Below are 18014 nucleotides of genomic sequence, written 5' to 3' on the forward strand. Positions count from 1 at the left end.
AAATCCGCAGAGCTCAAGTGGCGAGTTGTCTGGGAAATATACAGCGCCTAGAAGCGCAACATAAGGTTGGGAGGTCACCAGCAGTATTAGAAGAACTGAGGGGCGAGAGACTTAAGTTGGACTCCATTTACTCAGAGCAGCTAAGTCTGTTACAATCAAGAATTAAAAGAAGCACTTATGAGTTTACCAATAAAGCAGGGCGCAGACTTGCCATGAAATTACACAGACAAAAAATAGATCGTACAGTAACCAGGGTGAGGGATAGTACGGGTAATACACTCACTACATCTGAGAACATACGTAAAAGGTTTGGGGAATATTACCAAGCCTTGTACGCACAAGGGGGAGACCCTTCCCCGGAGGCTATTGCTGAGTACTTGGCAGAGAGTGACCTCGCATCTCTGACACTTCAACAAAGGGCAGAGCTGGATAAGCCAGTCATGCCACTGGAGATACAAAAAGCCATCCAGCATCTGCCGTCCAGCAAATCTCCGGGGTTGGATGGCTTCCCTAATGAATTTTATAAGAAATTTGCTTTGGAATTGGCGCCCCTGTTGGCAGACCTGTTTAACCAGATTGGAAGGGGTGAGGTATTGCCCCCTACCATGCTGGAAGGTTGGATTGCCATCCTACCCAAGCCTGATAAGGATCACACGGAGTGTGGCTCTTATCGCCCAATATCAGTTCTGAATGCTGACGTAAAAATACTAAAGTGTTGTCTAATCGATTGGCTCCATTGCTTCCGGCGATTATCCACTCTGATCAAGTAGGCTTTGTGCCATATAGAAAGGCTATGGATAATACCCGGAGGGTAGTTGACCTAATGCATCTGGCTGGGAGGGTGAAGAGGCCAATGTGTTTCCTTAGTTTAGACGCTGAAAAGGCCTTTGATAGGGTCCAGTAGTCATATATGTATAAAGTGTTGGAGGCATTTGGGATAGGCCCCCAGTTTCGAAGTTGGATCCAATCTTTTTATGATTCACCTAAAGCATGTGTGAGAGTTAACGGGGCAAATTCAGCTATGTTTACCTTGTATAGAGGAATCCGTCAGGGCTGCCCACTATCCCCCTTGCTATTCGCCATGGCGATGGAGCCTTTCGCTTCCACAATACGGGCGGATCCAAATATTACTGGAGTTACAGTGGCGGGAAGAGAGCACAAAATGGCACTTTTTGCAGATGACGTGCTCCTGTTCGTTACTCGACCCCAGGTTACATTCCCTAGTTTGTTGGAGGCGATTGACAAGTATTCGGCAGTGTCCGGCTTTAAAGTGAATATGACAAAGTCAGAGGCCCTGAATATATCTCTCCCTGATGAGCTGATACAGTCACTAAAATCCTCATTCGCCTTCAGATGGGCACCTAAGCAGATTAGGTACCTGGGTGTAAATCTGACAGCAAAATTAGGAGCCCTCTTTACAGCAAATTACAAGGGACTAGCACGGGTTATCTCGGTAGACCTTGAAGGGGGGGGGGGGGTGACCTGGGAATATCATGGTTCGGCAGAACAGCTGTTGTCAAAATGAACTTCTTGCCCCGACTGCTCTACCTATTCCAGGCCCTCCCAATTAAGATGTCTAAAAAATACCTCTCAGCTTTACAGGATCGTATCGTTCGATTTATTTGGGCGGGGAAACGACCGCGCTTGTCACGTTCGTACTTGTATCAGGCCAGGAGAAGGGGAGGTCTGGGGGTTCCCAACTTGAGTTGGTATTACAGAGCAGCTCAAGCACGCGCAGCCATTGAATGGTTTCAGGACTATCCCGACAGACAATGGGTGCATTTGGAGCAACACTCTACAGGTCAGAGATCATTGGGAGCAGTGATGTGGCTCCCCAACCAGTTTCGGGCGCTTGGGGAAGAGTTATGTCCATCTATCGAGCTTACCCTGCACTACTGGGATAGCCTGTTTCCCAAAAGGAAGTGTGCGCTGCCACGCCTATCTCCTATAGCTTTTAACCCATTATTCTACCCTGGGACAGAGAAGGGGGTATTCACGCGGTGGCACCAGGAAGGCTTAAAAATGTGGGGTCAATTGTTTGAAGGAGATGTGTTATTACCGTTCAGTGCTGTGGTGGGGACTTTTCCAAATTTGAAGGGTGATGATTTTGCTTATCGCCAACTGTCACACTTCCTCAAAACACGAGCTGTTAGAGAAGTGGTAACCAGGGACAAAACCACTTTGGAGGAAATTTGTGAGGGGCCCGCCACGACCAGTGGCCTAATATCGCGTTTATATAGCATCATTAAATTTGAAGGAGCCTAATTACACTCTTCATAGGAGGAGCTGGCAGAAGGAGTTGGGTATATCTTTGGAGGAGGCGGAATGGGAGAGGTTGGAGAGAGCAACGGCGAAGGTGTCTCCACATGTTCCTTTTAGGGAGAATGCGGTGAAGGTGAAGTTCCGGTGGTATTTGACGCCTGAGCGCCTTCAGCGCATCTACCCCGCATCAATGGGTTTGTGCTGGAGGGGTTGCGGGGTTAAGGGCACGATGGGACACATCTGGTGGGCCTGTAGGAAAGTACAGGCCTATTGGAAATCAGTACACAGCAGGCTGCAGTACTGGCTGGGATGTGAGGTCCCGTGGAGTCCAACTATTTTTCTTTTCTCTGCGAAGGTGGCGTGCCTCCCGCAGGCTCGCCAGATTTTGCTGAGGCATGCTATAAGTGCAGCTAGATTGTGGCAAACTTGTGGAAGAAGCCCTTGACCCCTCCAATAGCGAGATGGATTAGTAAACTGAGGCATGTTTGCGAAATGGAAAGGCTCCTGGCGAAGAGGCGTAATCAACAGCAAAGGTGGCACTCAATATGGGGCCCTTTCATCAGCATGGCCATGAATCAGTGAGGCATGAGGGAGACCAAGCATTGTTAGAGGAGATGGGGACCTAATCGGGATTGGGGGGGGGGGGGGGGGGGAGTGGCATTGGGAAGGGGGGGTGGCCCGGTTAAGTATATAAAGTGAATGCTACATACCTGTAGAAGGTATTCTCCGAGGACAGCAGGCTGATTGTTATCACTGATGGGTGACGTCCACGGCAGCCCCTCCAATCGGAACACTTTCCTAGCAAAGGCCTTTGCTAGTCCTCGCGCGCCTATGCGCACCGCGCATGCGCAGCCGTCTTTCCGCCCGAAACGGCTCGTGTTCGTCAGTCCCATATGTAGCAAAACAAAGGCAAGGAAAGACAACTCCAAAGGGGAGGCGGGCGGGTTTGTGAGAACTATCAGCCTGCTGTCCTCGGAGAATACCTTCTACAGGTATGTAGCATTCGCTTTCTCCGAGGACAAGCAGGCTGCTTGTTCTCACTGATGGGGTATCCCTAGCCCCCAGGCTCACTCAAAACAACAACCATGGTCAATTGGGCCTCGCAACGGCGAGGACATAACTGAGATTGACCTAACAATTTATCCAACTAACTGAGAGTGCAGCCTGGAACAGAATAAAAATGGGCCTAGGGGGGTGGAGTTGGATTCTAAACCCCGAACAGATTCTGAAGCACTGACTGCCCGAACCGACTGTCGCGTCGGGTATCCTGCTGCAGGCAGTAATGAGATGTGAATGTGTGGACAGATGACCACATCGCAGCTTTGCAAATCTCTTCAATAGTGGCTGACTTCAAGTGGGCCACCAAAGCTGCCATGGCTCTAACATTATGAGCCGTGACATGACCCTCAAGAGCCAGCCCAGCCTGGGCGTAAGTGAAGGAAATGCAATCTGCTAGCCAATTGGATATGGTGCGTTTCCCCACAGCCACTCTCCTCCTGTTGGGATCAAAAGAAACAAACAATTGGGCGGACTGTCTGTTGGGCTGTGTCCGCTCCAGATAGAAGGCCAATGCTCTCTTGCAGTCCAATGTGTGCAGCTGACGTTCAGCAGGGCAGGAATGAGGACGGGGAAAGAATGTTGGCAAGACAACTGACTGGTTCAGATGGAACTCCGACACAACCTTTGGCAAGAACTTAGGGTGAGTGCGGAGGACTACTCTGTTATGATGAAATTTGGTGTAAGGGGCCTGGGCTACCAGGGACTGAAGCTCACTGACTCTACGAGCTGAAGTAACTGCCACCAAGAAAATGACCTTCCAGGTCAAGTACTTCAGATGGCAGGAGTTCAGTGGCTCAAAAGGAGGTTTCATCAGCTGGGTGAGAACGACATTGAGATCCCATAACACTGTAGGAGGCTTGACAGGGGGCTTTGACAAAAGCAAACCTCTCATGAAGCGAACTAAAGGCTGTCCTGAGATCGGCTTACCTTCCACACGGTAATGGTATGCACTGATTGCACTAAGGTGAACCCTTACAGAGTTGGTCTTGAAACCAGACAAGTGCAGAAGGTATTCAAGCAGGGTCTGTGTAGGACAAGAGTGAGGATCTAGGGCCTTGCTGTCACACCAGACGGCAAACCTCCTCCATAGGAAGAAGTAACTCCTCTTAGTGGAATCTTTCCTGCACGCAAGCAAGATGCAGGAGACACCCTCTGACAGACCCAAAGAGGCAAAGTCTACGCTCTCAACATCCAGGCCGTGAGAGCCAGGGACCGGAGGCTGGGATGCAGAAGCGCCCCTTCATCCTGTGTGAGGAGGGTCGGAAAACACTCCAATCTCCACGGTTCGGAGGATAACTCCAGAAGAAGAGGGAACCAGATCTGACGCGGCCAAAAGGGAGCAATCAGAATCGTGGTGCCTCGGTCTTGCTTGAGTTTCAACAAAGTCTTCCCGACCAGAGGAATGGGAGGATAAGCATACAGTAGACCTTCCCCCCAGTCCAGGAGGAAGGCATCCGATGCCAGTCTGCCGTGGGCCTGAAGCCTGGAACAGAACTGAGGGACCTTGTGGTTGGCTCAAGATGCGAAGAGATCTACCAAGGGGGTGCCCCACACTTGGAAGATCTGGCGCACCACTCGGGAGTTGAGCGACCACTCGTGAGGTTGCATGATCCTGCTCAACCTGTCGGCCAGACTGTTGTTTACGCCTGCCAGGTATGTGGCTTGGAGCACCATGCCGTGACGGCGAGCCCAGAGCCACATGCTGACGGCTTCCTGACACAGGGGGCGAGATCCGGTGCCCCCCTGCTTGTTGATGTAATACATGGCAACCTGGTTGTCTGTCTGAATATGGATAATTTGGTGGGACAGCCGATCTCTGAAAGCCTTCAGAGCGTTCCAGACCGCTCGTAACTCCAGGAGATTGATCTGCAGATCGCGTTCCTGGAGGGACCAGCTTCCTTGGGTGTGAAGCCCATCGACATGAGCTCCCCATCCCAGGAGAGACGCATCCGTAGTCAGCACTTTTTGTGGCTGAGGAATTTGGAAAGGACGTCCCAGAGTCAAATTGGACCAAATCGTCCACCAATACAGGGATTTCAGAAAACTCGTGGACAGGTGGATCACGTCTTCTAGATCCCCAGCAGCCTGAAACCACTGGGAAGCTAGGGTCCATTGAGCAGATCTCATGTGAAGGCGGGCCATTGGAGTCACATGAACTGTGGAGGCCATGTGGCCCAGCAATCTCAACATCTGCCGAGCTGTGATCTGCTGGGACGCTCGCACCCAAGAGACGAGGGACAACAAGTTGTTGGCTCTCGCCACTGGGAGATAGGCACAAGCCGTCCGAGAATCCAGCAGAGCTCCTATGAATTCGAGTCTCTGTACTGGGAGAAGATGGGACTTTGCATAATTTATCACAAACCCCAGTAGCTCCAGGAGGCGAATAGTCATCTGCATGGACTGTAGAGCTCCTGCCTCGGATGTGTTCTTCACCAGCCAATCGTCGAGATACGGGAACACGTGTACCCCCAAGCCTGCGAAGTGCCGCTGCTACTACAGCCAAGCACTTCGTGAACACTCTGGGCGCAGAGGCGAGCCCAAAGAGTAGCACACAGTACTGGAAGTGACGTGTGCCCAGCTGAAATCGCAGATACTGTCTGTGAGCTGGCAGTATCGGGATGTGCGTGTAGGCGTCCTTCAAGTCCAGAGAGCATAGCCAATCGTTTTCCTGAATCATGGGGAGAAGGGTGCCCAGGGAAAGCATCCTGAACTTTTCCTTGACCAGATATTTGTTCAGGGCCCTTAGGTCTAGGATGGGACGCATCCCCCCTGTTTTCTTTTCCACAATGAAGTACCTGGAATAGAATCCCAGCCATTCCTGCCCGGATGGCACGGGCTCGACCGCATTGGCGCTGAGAAGGGCAGAGAGTTCCTCTGCAAGTATCTGCTTGTGCTGGAAGCTGTAAGACTGAGCTCCCGGTGGACAATTTGGAGGTTTTGAGGCCAAATTGAGGGTGTATCCTTGCCGGACTATTTGAAGAACCCACTGATCGGAGGTTATGAGAGGCCACCTTTGGTGAAAAGCTTTCAACCTCCCTCCGACCGGTAGATCGCCCGGCACTGACACTTGGATGTCGGCTATGCTCTGCTGGAGCCAGTCAAAAGCTCGTCCCTTGCTTTTGCTGGGGAGCCGAGGGGCCTTGCTGAGGCGCAAGCTGCTGACGAGAGCGAGCGCGCTGGGGCTTAGCCTGGGCCGCAGGCTGTCGAGAAGGAGGATTGTACCTACGCTTACCAGAAGAGTAGGGAACAGTCTTCCTTCCCCCATAAAAACGTCTACCTGTGGAGGTAGAAGCTGAAGGCTGCCAGCGGGAGAACTTGTCGAAAGCGGTATCCCGCTGGTGGAGCTGCTCTACCACCTGTTCGACCTTCTCTCCAAAAATATTATCCGCACGGCAAGGCGAGTCCGCAATCCGCTGCTGGATCCTATTCTCCAGGTCGGAGGCACGCAGCCATGAGAGTCTGCGCATCACCACACCTTGAGCAGCAGCCCTGGACGCAACATCAAAGGTGTCATACACCCCTCTGGCCAGGAATTTTCTGCACGCCTTCAGCTGCCTGACCACCTCCTGAAATGGCTTGGCTTGCTCAGGGGGGAGCTTGTCCACCAAGCCCGCCAACTGCTGCACATTGTTCCGCATGTGTATGCTCGTGTAGAGCTGGTAAGACTGGATTTTGGCCACGAGCATAGAAGAATGGTAGGCCGAAGCATGCTCCCTAGAACTCTTGGCCTTCTTTAGGGCCAAATCCACAACTCCAGAGTCGTGAGGCAACTGAGTGCGCATCAGCTCTGGGTCCCCATGGATCCGGTACTGGGACTCGATCTTCTTGGGAATGTGGGGATTACTTAATGGCTTGGTCCAGTTCGCCAGCAATGTCTTTTTTAGGACATGATGCATGGGTACTGTGGACGCTTCCTTAGGTGGAAAAGGATAGTCCAGGAGCTCAAACATTTCAGCCCTGGGCTCGTCCTCCACAAACACCGGGAAGGGGATGGCCGTAGACATCTCCCGGACAAAGGCCGCGAAAGACAGACTCTCGGGAGGAGAAAGCTGCCTTTCAGGGGAGGGAGTGGGATCCGAAGGAAGGCAATCAGACTCCTCGTCAGAGAAATATCTGATGTCTTCCTCCTCTTCCCACGAGGCCTCACCATCAGTATCAGACAAGTTCACGGACTGTGTCTGAAGCCAAGCCTGGCTCGACTCCGTGGAACCACGGCCACGGTGTGAGCGACGAGAGGTAGACTCCTGCGTCCACACCGGCGAAGCTCCCTCCGCTGACGTCGTCAAGGAGCCTTCCTGGGAGGCGACCGCAGTCGGTACCGCACCCCCGGTACCGAAGGGGAAGGGCGCAACAGCTCTCCCAGAATCTCTGGAAGAACGGCCCGGAGACTCTCGTGCAGAGCGGCTGTGGAGAAAGACGTGGAAGCCGATGCAGGTGTCGATGTCAGAGTCTGTTCCGGGCGTGGAGGCTGTTCCGGGCGTGGAGGCTGTTCCGGGCTGTCCAAAGGGGAGCGCATCGACACCTCGAACAGAGGGTGAGCGGTCCTCTCGGTGCCGATGCCTAATGGGTGCCGACTCCCTCGGCGACCCAGAGCTCTCGGTGCCGATATGGGAAGGGGACCGGTGTCGATGCTTCTTCGACTTTTTGGGACGAGGAGGACGTGGAATCCAGGCGTCGCTTCCCTCGGGGCCGAGGCCGAAGAAGGTCGGTCTCGGGGGGGGGGGGGGGGCTGTACCGCAGGAGCCCTCAGGGTAGGGGGAGACCCACCCGAAGGCTCACCGCCACCAGCAGGGGAATGGACAGCCCTCACCTGCACTCCAGACGAAGCACCACCGTCCGACGACATCAGCAGACGAGGAGGTCTCGGTACCACCGACGCCGACACAGCCCTCCAATGTCTCGGCCCCGATGCAGAGGGTCGATGCAATCGGGGGCGAGGGTGAAGGTCCGGGCGCCGACGACGTCGAAGCAGTCGATACTCCCGATGCCGATGAAGAGCTTGAGAACAAAACGTTCCACTGGGCCAATCTCGCTACCTAAGTGCGCTTTTGTAAAAGGGCGCACAGACTACAGGCCTGCGGGCGGTGCCCAGCCCCCAAACACTGAAGACACGACGCGTGCCTGTCAGTGAGCGAGATTACCCGGGCGCACTGGGTGCACTTGTTGAAGCCGCTGGGAGACTTCGATGTCATGGGCGGAAAAATCGCACCGGCGAGATCAAAACTCGAAATGGCGAAAATGGCACCACAAAATAGGGGGAAGAAAAAAAAACTTCGAACCGAGGCCTAAATAGGGCCTACCCCGACGACGAAAGAAAACTTACCGGGGCAAAACTAGAGATACCGGAAGGGGAACAGACCGAAAAGGTCTCCTTCCGAACACCTTTTTTTTTTTTTTTGAAGCGAAGTCAAAACGACGCGAGAGGTCAACTTTCGGGGCGCGAACGGCGAAACACGACCGTACTGAGCGCGGACAAAAGAAGACTGGCCGGCACGAGCCGGTTCGGGTGGGAAGACGGCCGCGCATGCGCGGTGCGCATTGGCGCGCAAGGACTAGCAAAAGACTTTGCTAGAAAAGTGTTCCGATTGGAGGGGCTGCTGTGGACATCACCCATCAGTGAGAACAAGCAGCCTGCTTGTCCTCGTAGAAAAAATGTTATATAAATTTTGGAGTGTGTTTTTTTGCTTTCAAATGAAAGGTTGAACAACAATAACAGGACTGTTGCTGTTAGGTTTCTAATAATTGCGTTGAATGTCGATTGATCCAATGTGGATTGGTGTTATTTTCTTCTTCCTCTTGTTGTATGTTTGCCTTGTTAATAAAGACTTCATGCAAATAAAAATAAAAAAAAAAGCTTTGTGCATAAGCAGCACGAACTCCGGGGAAAACACCACATGCGGAGCCCCCGTGAGAGAAGAGCCCGAAACCCCGATCTCTGGAGGACCAGCTGAGAGCTGCAATCCCGCTGCCGCGCTTACCTGTGGCTGTGGAGGAAGAGAGAAAATGGCGGCGACTGACCAACGTGCCGCGGCTACAAGCGGCTTTCCCGCCACATGGGAATTGGCCGACCCTGCCGCTTCCCCTCCTGCCAAGCGGTCCACCTGCTCTGACTGCATCTTGCCCAAGGCCCTGGCACAGCTCTCACGAGCCCCGGACACCATTTTACGCACACCTCTGACACAGACAACGCCCGGAGACCGGCTTCCCAGCCTTACCTCGCTCACCTACCTCTGAAGGCTGACCCACAGCCAGAAATCGCTGTTTTAAAGAGATAGGGTTTCTCCTATGATTTTCTTTTTTTTAAAGAGGCAGGAGAGAAGGGTAGGGGGACCTGGTACCACCAGGTGTAGCCCCAATGTGCTTCATGCACCTCAACCCCAATACAAGCTCAACACACCCTGAGGGAATGGGTTAGGAGCCAGAATCACACAGAGCTGCACATTATGTCTCTTCACTTGCTAGATAGAGAATACTGGAGTTAGACTGGCTGCACGTGCTCTCTTGTGGTGAACTTCGGTGTTCTCTCTATCTAACCTGCTAGTGGAGGGACATAACCCACAAGTCTCTAGATTGATCTGGGGATGCAATGGAATAAATGTGTTTCTGATACTGTTTCATGGTAGACCTATTAGATTTCAACTTACAGTTTTCAATATTAATTCATTTATTGTATTCATATTTGGTTGTTTTACTACTGTTATGCTGTTAACAAAATTGAAACTTTTATATTAAACTGTACCTGCTATACACCGCCTTGGGTGAATCTTCATAAAGGAGGTTAATAAATCCCAATAAATATTGAACTCTCCCTCCCCCCCTTGACTTTACGGTGCTATCATTTAGGAAACATCTGAAACCTTTTATCCCCTCAAAGAGGATCTTAGACTTATTGCTGGTTAGGAAATATAGAATAACTTGGTCTGTTACGATATACTGCATCTGGTTTCTTTGTACTTTGTAATACGGCACGAACAGAGTACATGTTTGGCAGGCTATAAAGACATGTTATAATGTTATAACAATTGCGAAGAAGTGATCCAAAAGCTTGGGAGCTTCCTCTTACAGGCCACAAAGCTGATAGACCCTATGCCAAATCAAGGTTCAGTGAATCCATTGGGTGAAAAGCAGACCTAGAGTGGAGAGACTATGGCAAAAGATATCACATGTTTTGCTGAATGTAAGATTAATCCTAGCTAAGGCCAGGAATATGGATCATGTGGTTTGGTACTCTCATACTATTGAGACACAATGACAGTCGCTGCACCCAAAAACACCGAAATGAACTTAAACCTATCACTCTACAACTACATGAGTTTGCAGATATTAATGAAGGAATGCAGAGAACTAGACAAATGTACTTTGAATCTGGAAAACAGCCAGCCAGCTACTGGCCCACCAACTAAAGAAACAGCATCTTCACAATTATATACCAAAAGAGATGTGTTTGTCAACATTAGAAATACATCATGAATCTGTAAGCTTTTAAACTAATCTTTATACTCCTGAAACCATGCCTACTCTGGAGTCTATCACCACTTTTTACATGGCATATTATTGCCATCGTTAACAGATTCAGAACTTAGCACGTTACCAAAACCTATCACGGTGGAGGAAACTCTCTGGGCTATTAAAAAAAATCCTGCCTCAAGGAAAAGCTCCGGGTAGAGATGGATACAGGAATAAGTTTTTTTTATAAATGTTATAAAAAACAAGCACCCCTGCTAGCTAAAATCTTTAACACAATAGATATAGATACTGAATTACCTTACTCTTGGTGCCTAGCTGCCATTACTATTCTCCCTAAACCGGATAAGGGCCCCCTTCAGTGTGCCCCCTTTTTGAGAAATTATAAAATAATTGCTCTCTTAGCCACGAGACTCCAGAGCTACATGCCTAAGCTGGAGCATAAGATCAGGTAGACTTTATTATAGGGAGACAGACTTTTGATAACATACTTAGGAATCTATGAGGAAGATCATCCCTGGACCCCTGACTACTACTTTCTATCGATGCAGAACAAGCCTTCGATAAAGACCACTGGCCCTATCTCTGAAGTACTAGGTAAATTGGGAGCATCTGGTAAATTTATGGGATGTATCCGTTCACTTTATAAGTAGTCAATGGTCACCCTCTACATAAATGATGCATACTCAAAACAATTTAAGCTTCGTAGAGGCACTACAAAAGGGTGTGCCTTATCTCCCTTACTCTTGCATTACCTATCAAGCCTCTTGCCCAATTTATCTGAGCCAATACTACTATAACATATATAAACTGTGACGGAGAGATGCACAAAATCATGCTATTTGCTGATGATGTATTGCTAACCCTAACAGCTACAGACACTTCATTCTGGAGCTGTCAGGGTTACCACCTTACATCAATATGGCACAGTGTTTGGATTTTGAACTACTGTGTTTCCCCGAAAATAAGACACTGTCTTATATTAATTTTTGCCCCCCAAAATGCGCTAGGTCTTACTTTCAGGGGCTGTCTTATTTTTCAGGGAAGCATCGGGGTTGGCCAGCCTGCCCTCCGTCGCTCCCGGAACTAACCTTAAATGCCTCCTTTCACCTTCGCAGCAAGCAGCAGCAGGGCAGGCCACTCCTTACTTCCATGTCCCACCCTTGCCTGACGTAACATCCGCGAGGGCAGGGCATGGAAGGAAGGTGAGGTCTGCCCTGCTGCTGCGAAGGTGAAAGGAGGCGTTTAAGGTTAGTTCCGGGAGCAGCCTTCTCTGGCTCTCGGCAGCCCTGCTTTCAAACAAAAATTTGCTAGGTCTTACTTTCGGAGGAGGCCTTATATCTACCAATTCAGGAAAACCTCTACTAGGTCTTATTTTCAGGGGATGTCTTACTTTCGGGGAAACAGGGTAATATGACTAAATCTAAGATATTAAACCTAACAGTGCCTTCTACACTTAGACAGAAGTTTCAGAGGAAATACCGTTTTCATTGGGTGGATAAATCTATTAGAAACTTAGGTGTACACCTTTCCTGCTCTCCATCAGACCTTTTTGCTCTTAATTTTCCAGGGCACTTACACGAACTCCTAGGATAACTGGAACACGGAGAAAGCCTCAATCTCAACTGCTATGGGAGAATGCATGCAGTAAAAATGATTATCCTACCTAAACCTCTATACCTGTTTATGGTCCTGCCCATCTTCATCCCAAAAATGTTTTTCCTTTACCTAAACAGAAATGGCTTTCACTACATTTGGTTGAAGAAACCTCCCAGAGTGAAAAAATGTATCTTTTATCAACCTAGAAAACAAGGAGGCATGGGGGTAACACATAAGTACATAAGTAATGCCACACTGGGATAAGACCAAGGGTCCATCAAGCCCAGCATCCTGTCCATGACAGCGGCCAATCCAGGCCAAGGGCACCTGGCGAGCTTCCCAAACATACAAACATTCTATACATATTCCTGGAATTGTGGATTTTTCCCAAGTCCATTTAATAGTGGTTTATGGCCTTAAGAAACCGTCTAACCCCTTTTTAAACTCTGCTAAGCTAACCACCTTCACCACGTTCTCCGGCAACGAATTCCAGAGTTTAATTATGCGTTGGGTGAAGAAACATTTTCAAGTTATATTATACTAGACTTTGAGCCCGTAAAAACGGGCTATTATAAGAAGGGGAAAGGCCAGCCCCCACCGCCGAGTTCGCTGCTGCCCCTCCCCCTCCGAGTTCGCGCCCCCCCCCCACCGAGCCATCACCACCCACCTTCCACCCGGCCGGGCCCTCGCTCCGCTATTGAAACAGCGAAGGTCCGGGAACGCAGCACTGAGCTCTGCTGAGCTGCCGACGTCGGCCTTCGTTCTTCTTCTCTGCCTGTCCCGCCCTCGTGTGACGTAACGTCGTTGAGGGCGGGACAGAGGCAGAGAAGAAGAAGAAGGAAGGGCGATGTCGGCAGCTCAGCAGAGCTCAGTGCTGCGCTCCCGGACCCTCGCTGTTTCAATAGTGGAGCGAGGGCCCGACCGGGTAGAAGGTGGGTGGTGGCGGCAACTCGGGTGGGGGGAGCGTTAGACGGCGGTGTCCCTCCCTCAGCAATGCGCAGTACAGACCCTCTGTGTTCCGCCCCCCCCCCCCCCCCCCGTCATCACGTATTGACGTGGGGGCGGGGCAGAGGGCTCTACTGCGCATTTGCGAGTGAGTACGGTCACTCGCCGTTTATATGTTTGATAGCAGTCCAATTTCACCTGCTAAGTTGCACCCAAGCCATGGCTTTGAATAGAACATTATTTGGCTCATGTTCCTCTTCTAGGCTGTCCTGTGGCTTCCCAATCACAATTAATAGCCTTGGCTGAAAAACTTCAAATTTTAATGAAAGGTCCATTTTCAACTTTGCTCCATTACCAGATTAGGAAGTTCACGATAGGGGTAGCACCTATCTTGTATGCGTTCGATAGGGCTGCAGAGCCTCCATGGGCGTCTACAAATGCTGGACAACTTGTTCACTCTGCACTCTAGGACACAACTGGGAGGAGGGGGGTAGATGGTGCCTTAGGAATAGCTCAAAGGCAAGTATGGTTTCAGAGAGAATGAAGCCTTCTCATATAGGCAAATTCGAGACTTTATTTATACACAGGGGAAGCTTGTTCTGAGACCTTGCTTGAACAGGCACTACAGGACAGGCCCAATAGAGAGGAGATCTCTCATAGGCATTAATATTACAAACTAAACAGATTTTATTTTATACTGCTAAAATGGGAAACTGACCTGCAACAGAACTATCAATACAGAACTTAGGGAAAAATTTTACAGACTTGGTAGAAAATGGGTACAAAACAAATATTATACCCCAGAATCACCTATGTAAAACGTACCAGACTGAAAATGCACAATGTTGCAAGAATGTGGTCTGTGAGGGAACTTCTACCATATCTGGTGGGCTTGTTCTAGGATACTACCTTTGGCAATCGCTGTTGGTTCTTTTACATAATTTCTAAGGTATCTTAGAAAAGTTTCCAGAGAGATCCGGAAAATTATAGGACCGGTGAGTCTGACTTTGGTGCAGGGCAAAATGGTAGAGACTATTATAAGAACAAAATTACAGAGCATATTCAAAAGCATGGATTAATGAGACAAAGTCAACATGGATTTAGTGAAGGGAAATCTTGCCTCACCAATCTACTGCATTTCTTTGAAGAGGTGAACAACATGTGGTTAAAGGGAGCCGGCTGATATTGTGTATCTGGATTTTCAGAAGGCGTTTGACAAAATACCTCATGAAAGACTCCAGAGGAAATTGGAGAGCATAGGATAGGAGGTAGTGTTCTATTGTGGACTAAAACTGGTTTAAAAGATAGAAAACAGAGTAGGGTTAAATGGATAGTATTCTCAATGGAGAAGGGTAGTTAGTTGGGTTCCCCAGGCTCTGTGCTGGGACCGCTGCTTTTAACATATTTATAAATGACCTAGAGATGGGAGTAACTAGTGAGCTAATTAAATTTGCTGATGACACAAAGTTATTCAAAGTCGTTAAATCGCGGGAGGATTGTGAAAAATTACAAGAGGACCTTACGAGACTGGGCGTCTAAATGGCAGATGACGTTTAATGTGAGCAAGTGCAAAGTGATGCATGTGGGAAAGAGGAACCCGAATTATAGCTATGTCATGCAAGGTTCCACGTTAGGAGTCACGGACCAAGAAAAGAATCTAGGTGTCGTCGTCGTGATACGTTGAAACCTTCTGCTCAGTGTGCTGCTGCAGCTAAGAAAACAAATAGAATGTTAGGTATTATTAGGAAAGGAATGGAAAACAAAAATGAGGATGTTATAATGCGTTTGTATCGTTCCATGGTGCGACTGCACCTCAAATATTGTGTTCAATTCTGGTCGCCGCATCTCAAAAAAGATATAGTGGAATTAGAAAAGGTGCAGAGAAGGGCGACGAAAATGATAAAGGGGATGGGACTACTTCCCTATAAGGAAAGGCTAAAGCGGCTAGGGTTCTTCAGCATGGAGAAAAGGCGGCTGGAGGTGAGGTGAGATAGATAGAGGTCTATAAAATAATAAGTGGAGTTGAATGGGTAGATGTGAGCGTCTGGTCACGCTTCCAAAAATATTAGGACTAGGGAGCATGCGATGAAGCTACAATGTAGTAAATTTAAATGAATCGGGAGAAATGTTTTCTTCCCTCAACGTGTAATTAAACTCTGGAATTCGTTGCCACAGAATGTGGTAAAGGCGGTTAGCTTAGCGCAGTTTAAAAAAAGGTTTGGACGGCTTCCTAAAGGAAAGTCCACATTAATGGACGGGGAAAATCCACTATTTCTGGGATAAGCAGTATAAATGTTTTGTACATTTTGGGGATCTTGCCAGATATTTGTGACCTGGATTGGCAGCTGTTGGAAACAGGATGCTGGGCTCGATGGACCTTTGGTCTTTCCCAGTATGGCAATACTTATGTACTTATCTTACCCACACTGGCAATATATAGTTTAACTCCATCTTAAATATTCATTGGCAAAACCAGGGCTACATAAGTGGCTTGTTACTTTTTCACAGTGAGCAAGTTGCTCATTGCAGCAGCACCTGGAAACAAAAAATATACCGATTCTGGACAATGTGTTAAGGAAGCTTGACTTCGTCTTATGTCTGAACTGACAGCATTGAAAAATGGGACACATCTATCTTTTCACAAGACCTGGAACACCTATTTGCACTGGTGGAATAATCAGACTGTTTTGACAATAGGAATCATTTGTACTTTTCAGACAGTTAAGGCTCTTAATTGGTTCTTATTTTTGTGTATGTCCTCATTAGGGTTATATTATAGGAATAATTGTGGAATGGATCATTAGACTGAATGGGGTTTGGGTATTTATTTTGTTTTTGACTTGCATATTCTATCTGCTAGATTTGTATATTAACCTTTTCTATAATTAAAACAAAACGGTCACAAAAAGTTTTTGAAAAAAGTCATCCCCTAAAAGTTAGAATTCTCTGGACAACTGCTTTAAAACACCCAAAAATTGCTAAAAAAAAAAACAGTAATCTATTTTATATTGAAAGAAAATTTGCTGTGTTCTGTTAAGGTAATGAAAGGACTTTCTGCTTCTTTCATGTCTAAGGTGGATAAGGAAATTAGTGAAAAACTAAAATATGTACATACCGGGTCCAACTAAGTCAGAGACATGCGATACGGTTGGTTGCCAGATGCAGCTCCTAAATACAGTACTTTGGCACCTGGTTTCATATGAATTGATCCACTCCTCCCAGAATTGCAGCAGCAAGCTTTGAGCGGAAGGGATTCCATGCTCTGTACTCAGTTTTGTTCTCTCCATCCTGACATAAGAAAAGTGTCAGTAAACAATGAGAACGTAGCATTAGATATTTAACATTACTAAGGACCTGTACAGTCAAGCGCATTTTGATCATTTTCTGCCAAAAACAGATTCTGTACATCATAAGAAACTCAGTGCCATCACGTATAGGGTAATGTAACAAGTGGCTCATACTGTCTTAGCTATATCAACCAATACGATCTTAAATGGGAGAAAAAAATCAGTATGTATATGAAAAAAGCAAGGAGACTGGGTTGGTTACAAGCTTTATATAGATCATATTTAGTCATGCAGATCTTCTTCCAAGGGTCATACATGCTCACTGATGTCAGAAGTTTACATCCTTGTCACTGATACAACTTGTATCCTCCCCACCCTCACTCATTACCATTTATGAGTGGCTCTGAAAGAAACACCATATGCTTGCTTTCACCAAGTACCACAGGGCTGCACTCCCCTGCTGTAACAATTATCCCAGCAGACAACCACAGACTACAGCGCCATTCACGACTCACCATGTGTAGAACATGAATCACACTTATAGGTACCCATGGCTAAGCGTTGTCTTCAACAAAACCTAGGAGGAAGGGGTGAAAGATATATGCCACCTCATTTATACTGCATTAAATCCCAACTGTGATTTTAACACTTTGGCCTCCCCTTAAGATGACCTGGAATTATTATTATTATTAAAATTTTTATAGCGCTACAAACGCACGCAGCGCTGAACACCTGACAGAGACAGTCCCTGGTCATAGACGCCCAGTATAAGAGACTTGGGAAGGCTAAGCCTCCCCAGCCGACGCCCGAGGGGTTTTGGCCAGCCGCCCGTTTGTCTGAATTTCTGGGCGGGCGAGTGGCGCCGTGAGTCTCCCCTTCCCTTTCTTCCTATCTGCCCCACGCCGCCCTTTAAATCTTTAATTTACCTCGTCCCAGCGGCTGCCGCGTCCTTTCAGCCCGCCCTGCCCGTCTCTAGTCTTCTCTCCCTTCGTGACGTGGTTCGTTCCGCAGAGTCCCGCCTTCTAACAATTTCCTTGAGGGCGGGACTCTGAAGGAACAAACTCACTCCCTTCGTGAGTTTGTTCTCTCAGAGTCCCGCCCTCAAGGAAATGATGTCAGAAGGCGGGACTCTGCGGAACGAACCACATCACGAAGGGAGAGAAGACTAGAGATGGGCAGGGCAGGCTGAAATGATGCGGCCGCCGCTGGGACGAGGTAAATTAAAAATTTAAAGGGCGTCGCGGGGCAGATAGGAAGAAAGGGGAGGGAAGGGGAGACCCACGGCGCCGCTCGCCCAGATGGATGGGGGAAGGGGAGAGGAGGTCTGCTGGACATGGGTGGATAGAGGGGATGGCAGGGGAGAGAGGAGGTTTGCTGAACATGGGTGGATAGAGGGCA

General features: G+C 48.7%; 1 protein-coding gene across 1 annotated transcript in view; it reads right to left on the reverse strand.

The window, feature by feature from the left end:
• The window catches only part of LOC115478811 (rRNA 2'-O-methyltransferase fibrillarin-like), a 393169-nt gene that overhangs the window by 180455 nt on the left and 194700 nt on the right, over nucleotides 1-18014 (reverse strand). Inside the window, 4 exon segments of the mRNA XM_030216419.1 lie at nucleotides 15017-15019; nucleotides 16445-16478; nucleotides 16481-16533; nucleotides 16536-16617. Coding sequence (XP_030072279.1) covers nucleotides 15017-15019; nucleotides 16445-16478; nucleotides 16481-16533; nucleotides 16536-16617 — 172 coding nt within the window.

The sequence above is a fragment of the Microcaecilia unicolor genome, chromosome 10 (assembly GCF_901765095.1).
Source record: "Microcaecilia unicolor chromosome 10, aMicUni1.1, whole genome shotgun sequence".
Taxonomy (NCBI): domain Eukaryota; kingdom Metazoa; phylum Chordata; class Amphibia; order Gymnophiona; family Siphonopidae; genus Microcaecilia; species Microcaecilia unicolor.